Source organism: Amyelois transitella, chromosome 21 (assembly GCF_032362555.1).
Source record: "Amyelois transitella isolate CPQ chromosome 21, ilAmyTran1.1, whole genome shotgun sequence".
NCBI classification, from domain to species: Eukaryota; Metazoa; Arthropoda; class Insecta; order Lepidoptera; family Pyralidae; genus Amyelois; species Amyelois transitella.
In genome coordinates, this window is record NC_083524.1 from 2,752,005 (window position 1) to 2,760,137 (window position 8,133).

An 8,133-nucleotide genomic window follows, 5' to 3' on the forward strand; every position below is an offset into this window, starting at 1 on the left:
TTTGCGACAAATTTGCATGATATTTACAAATGCTTTTTATAAATTATGCAAATACTGCGGATGTGTCCATTTCGCCATTAATTCCTGTCTTTGATGTATAAGCTGTGTATAATAAGAGTTTTTATGAAAATCGGCTCGTTGGTTTTTGAGATTGAAAAGCAAAAATCATGAAATTTCATAAAATTCTAAATTTTGCTGATGATTTAAACTTCCGCGTTGCATTATACCTACTATTTAAAAATATATAGTCGCTAGATGACCACGGATCATTGTGACGTGATACGAAAAGTCCGAGATAAAATAAAGGTAAGTTACGTGCGCCTTTAATATAAATATGTAATATTGCTTGCTCCTGCTACTAGCTACCAATGTCTATAGCACAGGAATATCATTGGAAGCCAATTGTGTTACTTAATTATATAATATTCAATTTAAATGAATTGTTACTAACCCTAGAATAAGTTAAAATTAATTTTTACTAACATAATATGGATGCAAATCTGAAATAAATTATTTTATTATTATTATTAAAAAAAAAAAATTTAAAAATAAGACAAAAAAAAACTCTTTATTGCACCATAAGAGTAAAACAGACAGAGATGGTACAAAGGCGGACTTATAGCTAATGCAATCTCTTCCAGTCAACCTTTGGGTGGAAGGAAACCAAACAGGAGATTGGTGTTGGCACAGAGTTAATCAAAAATTATGTTAATTTTTTCAAAAATTATTTCAATTTTTTAAATAATGTTTAATTTACACTACAATGTAAAAGAAAAGTAGGACAAGGCGAATGGTTTTTGGAAGTAAATAAGATTAAACTTGTAGTGATTCTTAAATGGATATCTATTTAGGCCGATTACTGTTTCGGTTGCTTGTTGTGTCACAAACCTATTTTTTTTTTAAATTGATTTACATGAGCTGGTGGTGAAATCCATCATAGACTGCCTGGGGAGCCAGGAAGGTCCGGACTCTTACCGTGCTAAAACACCACTTGCTCATGGAATCCATCCAAATCCACTCCATCACGAGGGATCCTGTATAGAAGGACATACATACATACATATAATCACGTCTATATCCCTTGCGGGGTAGACAGAGCCAACAGTCTTGTAAAGACTGATAGGCCACGTTCAGCTAATTGGGCTTTTGATAGAATTGAGATTCAGATAGTGACAGGTTGCTAGCCCATAGCCTAAAAGAAGAATCCCAAGTTTATAAGCCTACCCCTTATTCGCCTTTTACGACATCCATGGGTAAGAGATGGAGTGGTCCTATTCATTTTTGTATTGGTGCCGGGAACCACATGGCACAAGGGAGAAAACAACCGTGGTATAATACCAGGAGGATACCGAATGTGTAGTGTATGGACGAGGATGACGAGTAGCTGAACGAGGCCATTCAGTCGTTTCGAGACTGTTGGCTCTGTCTACCCCGCAAGGGATATAGACGTGACCATATGTATGTATGTATGCATTACAATTTTCCACTAAAATGTCTGGGTATCAATTCGTTTTCATTTTCATTAGCTTGGTACGTTAGTATTATTTTTTTAGAGGCTGATTTATAACCACGATAAGGTTTTGTATCATCATTCACAGAAACTTTGCATGTTTGAAGCCCATATCACAATATTATATTACCAAAAAATACAGATACCTACCTGTTTGTATTTTGGCAGATTACAGATATTCTAGCTTTTTACCAAACCCTGAATCTATCTAATCTACTACTACTAGGATACTATGTGACAGCCATACAAACATATAATCACGTCCCTTGCGGGGTTAACAGTCTCGATAATACCTACTGATATGCCACGTTCAGCTGTTTGGCTTAATGATAGATTTGAGATTCAGCCCCTCGCCTAAAAGAAGAATCCTAAGCCTATTCCTTAGTCGCCTGTTACAACATCCATGGTAACGAGGTGGAGTGTGAAAGCCATACATACGAGTATATTTAAATAAACTGGCAGTATTTTAAGGATATGTTCAGGTTCTCTATATACATGGGATACAAATACCTACATTTTATTTAGTCAAGCTACTGCTAAAAAGGTAAATAATTAATAACCATTTTTCAAAAGTAAGTAAGTTAGAAGTACCAGAAGATATTTGCTTTCCAAATCTTTACCATTCCCACGTTATTCTCTAATGCAAATAACTCATTATAAAGTCAAATGGAAATAATTTACTGGCACAAAGTAATTGATATTAGGTCCCCCTTTTATTTTCAAAGGAACGGTAATATGCCTTAATGTAGGTATAACAATCTATATATTTTCATTACAGATACATACATATCATCGTGTCTACATCCCTTACGGGGAAGACAGAGCCAACAGTCTTGAAAAGACTGAAAAGCCACGTTCAGCTGTTTGGCTTTTTGATAGAATTGAGATTCAAATAGTGACAGGTTGCTAGCCCATCGCCTAAAAGGAGAACCCCAAGTTTATAAACCAATCCCATAGTCGCCTTTTACAACATCCGTGGGGAAGAGTAGAGTAGTCCTATATTTTTTTCTTTTTTTCTATAAATGCCGTGTGGTTCCCGGCACCAATAGAAAAAATATAGTCAAGACATATATATTTTTTATTTATTGTAGTTTTTATGTATGTATATGATAATTATTTTATTTTATATTTTGTGTAGGTATAAATATATTTATTTAGTTTGACCCCACATAAAGTTCTCTGTCAGACCCAATGGTTGACTGGCAGATAATGCTTCTAGCATTAAGTCCGTCAATTGTGATATACATTTGAATTTTGTGCAATGAAGTTTAAATAATTAAGGACAATTAAGGACGTCCTGGTAAAGGGTCAGGTCAAAAGTACCCGAAACCGCCGAGCTTGTATGAAGAGAGTTATGAATGTGGACGAAGCGAAGGAAGTATGCAGAGATCGTGGCAAGTGGAAAGAGGTAGTCTCTGCCTACCCCTCCGGGAAAGAGGCGTGATTTTATGTATGTATGTATGTATAAGTTTAAATAAATATATATATGAAATGTCACCTCTTAACAGTAGCATAGTCCCCCCTATCAGCATGTAGAAGGTAAGTCTTCTCCTCCCTAGTGAGTGGTCTCTCATAGGCGTTCCTCAGGTCATGTTGGCTATTCCTCAGCGCCTCCTGGGAACTCCCCAAGAGCTCCTCCCTGGACCCTCGGTTCATTATCATCTGTGGACAATGTTGATGATTGTGAGGTAGAGGTAGGTAGTATTGAGGCTAACAATAACATGAACGAATGAATGGTTTTCCATCATGACTTGAATCGATCACGTTATCTGTGTCTATATAACATATACCCCTACTCATATGTCTAACCATACATACATATACTTATATAATCACGTCTATATACCTTGCGGGGTAGACAGCCAATAATCTTTAAAAGACTGATACCTGCCACCTTCAGCTGTTTGGCTTAATAATAGAATTGAGTTCAAGTAGTGACAGGTTGCTAGTCTATCGCATAAAAGAAGAATCTCAAATTTATAAGCTATCCCTTAGTCGTCTTTTACAATATCCATGGGAACGAAATGGAGTGGTCCTATTTTTTTATTGGTGCCGGGAACCACACGGCACATGTCTATATAGATGGAAAGTTGAAATTGAGCTGTTTCGCATCTAAACAAAGAGGTTATTTTCACTTTCATCGTTAACAGAGACGTGTTGCTTTGGCAGAAAAGGATTTAAAGAAAGAATGTGAAGAGAAGTCGGGGGGATATACGATAGTATATATCTATTCTTCTATACTAATATTATAAAGCTGAAGAGTTTGTTTGTTTGTTTGAACGCGCTAATCTCAGGAACTACTGGTTCGAATTGAAAAATTATTTTTGTATTGAATAGATCATTTATCGAGGAAGGCTTTGGGCTATATAACATCACGCTGCAATTTTCAGGAGCGAAGAAATAATGCCAAATGTCAAAAAAAAAAACGGGGAAAATTAATTCATCCTTGAGGGCTTCGATGATCTCCAAAATAACTATTCCACGCGGACGAAGTCACGGTCACAGCAAGTGTAATATAAAATCGAAGTTTGGTAAGATTTACATAATCATGTTAAAATCAATAGTATATCCTTCTCGGGTGGTTCTTTGTCTAACAGCGGGATGTAAAACATTTTAAAACACCCACTCATTAATAAAAAAATGGGAAATATAAATATTTACAACTACATTTAATTCCGAGCCAGTGAATACGTCGACATAAAACCCGTGAAGATCTTAAATCATTTAGTTTGTATAGCTAAAATTATACACAAAAAGCCGAAATGTTATTCTATTTTTGTTAGGAATTTATATTGAAATGTTTATTAGTGTTCCACTATTAGGAAGAGAAGACTAGAAGTTAGGTCACGACCTACGCTTTAATACGAAAGTAATATTTAGGGCAATAACTTGAGAATTCTGTCTACCCCGTAAGGGATAAATACATTGTAAAATATGTGTAGGATTTGTCATCAAGTAAGCTAATAAACTGGGGATTCTTCTTTTAGGCGACGGGCTAGCAACCTGTCACTGTTTGAATCTCAATCAGCTGAACGTGGCCTATCAGCCTTTTCAAGTCTGTCGGCTGTGTCTACCCCGCAGGGATATAGACGTGATTTTATGTATGTAAAAGACGCATCTTCTGAAAGTCTTTGTTTGGGAAATAAAATGATCTAGTAACAAGGTATGTGCAACCATCTTTTATTCCTGTGCAGTTTCAAAAAATCAAAACTTAGTAAGTAATCTATCATTATCTTTGCAGCCTTTACAAGACTATTGGCACAGTTAAGGCCACATGGAATAAAGACGTGATTTATATATGAAAAAAATACACGACCTTCCCAATTTTTCTATACGAAAGTAAGTCATAAATCAGTTAAGATTACAACATAGTAGTGCGATGTATGATATATCTTTGTGTTTTTGTATGGCTAACGTCACAGAAGTACATCATATCTCAGGGTGAGCTCTGACTCAAGGATAACTCCTAACTTCAGAGGATTATGTCCTTACGTTCAAGATGCTTCTAAGAATCATATATAACTTAAACCTCATATAAAATTTGCCGCCTTCTGGTTAGCCCTTTAAAAATATATAAATAAATTCTTTCCCGAGTCTTAAATAGGTAATTAATATAAACATGTATGTTTATACATTTTACTTTACATAATATATGTGCCGTGTGGTTCCCGGTACCAATAGAAAAACGAATAGGACTACTCCATCTCTTCTCTCACATTAGTTTATGGACTGTGCTAGTGAAGGTACAAAACTTAAAAATAATAGTATTCAGTAAGCAGTTCATATTAGTAAAGATAAAAAGAAATTACTCAAATGTCACTTATAATGTTATGCTTATATAAAGTAATTTCTCTTTTTACCATTGACTTTATAAGCACTAACATTAAGAACTTTATTTAGAAAACTATGTATGTACAATTATATAGGTAATTATATTGTTTTTAGATAAAGTATTAGATTAGATTTAAAAGCTAAATTAAATAACTCACCGTATTTATATTAAATCTGACTCGAACACGGCTTTGTTTTTTTCTTTTCTTCATTTTGACTATTTATTTATAACACTACGTTAAAACATTATTTCCTTTTCAAAGTACCACTTTGCTTTTATTTCGTTTATAAATGCACTTTTATTCATAACTTTGTCACTTATCCTAATGCCGGTCACGACGAAAACATATTAATTAATTAAATAAAACGTTGTTAATTAATTTAATGCACTAAGAAAGGGTCTATTTGTTTCATTTATAAAATATGACATTCATTTTATTACTATTAATATAACTTAACAGTTTTCGCTTTAATAAAAAAGAAGGGTAACTTAAGGCTTAAATTTTTTATCATTGATTAAATGAAGTCCAAAGAAAATTATTATTGTTGACTTAAAAATTATTAAGATTTGTATTTACAACAACCATCACTTTTAAAGCTGATTACACACACACTATTTATTAAAAATTTTACTTCACTGAACTAAGATTTCTGCGGTCTTTTTATAGGCTTTATATATGTATTTAGGTATATATTTTTGATTAAATTTTGAACATGATTTTGACCGGTTTAGCACACGCACGCCTATTTTAAATTTCACTCCACTCAATAAAACATACATATTACGCCCTTTTTAGTGTATCTATATATGCTTTAGGTACATATTATTTAAATCAAATTCAGAAAGTCATCGGGCCGTTTCAGTGCGTACGAGTTCAATCGAGTCGCGGCACTAATTCGAGATGTAGAGTGTAAGTGAACGAAGTTATTTTTAAACCGTTTGTATGAGTGATATACGTTGAGATTCAGATAATCCTATAACCCAGTATTCTGGCCTTTTCATGGCTTATATATTTTTTGGGTACTTTTATTACTAACTTTTATCGCAAAGAAACTTTGAATGGTGAGGAACCTGTGTAATAAACTTTGCTCACAGCCCGCGCCGGTTAATTCCGTTCCCGTGGGAATTTCGGTACATTCACCCTTAGTGCATTCCATAGATCACGGAAGAACGGAAGAAAGTTCTAGACCCAGAGGTTAGGACTGTACGTCATATATACTTCTGGATTAAGTATCTGAATTGTGTCACCATGAAGACCAGTTAGGTTTCCCTGCAAGGTTGCAGCGGTCAGACGAATGTGTGAAAAGGCTCTTAGGCCATGATCATAGGGTCCTCTCAATCAGAACTTTTCGAAAATGATTATGATGCGAACTTCAGAAAAGATGTCTTAAGGAGATTGCAACTTAAAATTATTTCATAATGCCTACCGCTACAATAGGGAATTCCCTTCTCGAATTTCTATAACTCTTTTATAGATTTTCAAGGAAAAGTAATTTTATTTAGGCATTATTTTAGTTCATCACTTATAGACCTTATCTTTCTAAACATTAGGCAGATTGATTTTTAACGCAATCAAATTAATAATTGCCTGTTAAGAACAACTGCTGCTTGTCTAAATACCTACTTAACTGTTGCAAAAAGATCTTGGTTCCACGCGTTAAAATTAATTAATCGATAGACGCTACTTTTACGATATCGTTGATAACGGTCACAACAGTTTTAAAAACGTTTACGATTGGCTGAATAATACCGGCGGGGTTATTACGTAAATCTAGAGAGCGATCGGCAAGCATTTACAAAGATACTGGTTTAAGAAATATTTAATAAAACAAATTTGTTGAACAAATTATGTACGCATAATAAGAGGATTTATGTAATGCTAGAAACATTACTTATCAGTCAATCATTGGGTCTGACAGAAAGCTTTAAAATGGGGGTCAAACTAAATAAATATACATATTTATAATTACACAAAAACAAAATAATGTAATTAAGTCTTATTTTTTAAATTATATTAGGTGATCCCAGATTGTTCTTTAAGAGAGAAAGAGGTAGAAATCGATGGAATGTAATACAAAAGTATTAAGTGAAAATTTTAATAAATCCGCTAAGAGGTGCTATCATTTTTATAATTATTTTAGTAAAAAAATGCTCACAGGGAATATTACTTTTTATAGTTATAACATTTAATTAAAAAATATTGTAATTATTGTTTCATTTAATTCCCATGACACAATTCTAACTTACTTTTGGCAAGCTCAAAAAAAAATAAATTGCGCTCGCGCATTAGCCAATGTATAAGTACCTACACATAATAACCCATAGACATAGGTCATAGTAGATAATCACTTTACCGTTTGGCATAGAATTTGAATTACGAGCATGTCTGATCTAGATGTTTAGATTATACTTACTTGAGTTTTACGGCCTAAACAACATGTCTGCGATCAAAGACGGCTCATTTTATTTCAGTTCAATCGACGATGAATAGATCAGTAAATTACAATTTACTGGATATGACAAACAAAACTGCCGCGTGGTTACTTGAACCTATAGAAAAAAATATAGGACCACTCCTTGTCTTTCCTATGGATGTCGTAAAAGTCGACTTATTGATAGGCTTATACACTTGTGATTACTCTTTTAGGCGATGCGCTAGCAACCTGTCACTATTTGAATCTCAATTCTATCATAAAGCCAAAAAGCTGAACAACTACTATATATACACATTTATATTTTTTGCGTCCAGACAAACACACATACATGTCAAACTGAGAACCACCTTATTTTT

At 33.8% G+C, this 8,133-nt stretch overlaps 1 protein-coding gene across 1 annotated transcript in view; it reads right to left on the reverse strand.

Moving 5' to 3' along the window:
- Positions 1 to 5,624, reverse strand: part of LOC106136619 (transient receptor potential protein) — a 50,054-nt gene extending 44,430 nt beyond the window's left edge. The window contains exons 1-2 of the mRNA XM_060950248.1: positions 5,500 to 5,624; positions 3,009 to 3,172 (exon numbers count right to left, since the gene is read on the reverse strand). Coding sequence (XP_060806231.1) covers positions 3,009 to 3,172; positions 5,500 to 5,553 — 218 coding nt within the window. The 5' untranslated portion in view covers positions 5,554 to 5,624. The remainder of the gene's footprint in view (positions 1 to 3,008; positions 3,173 to 5,499) is intronic.
- Between the last annotated feature and the right edge of the window lie 2,509 nt (positions 5,625 to 8,133).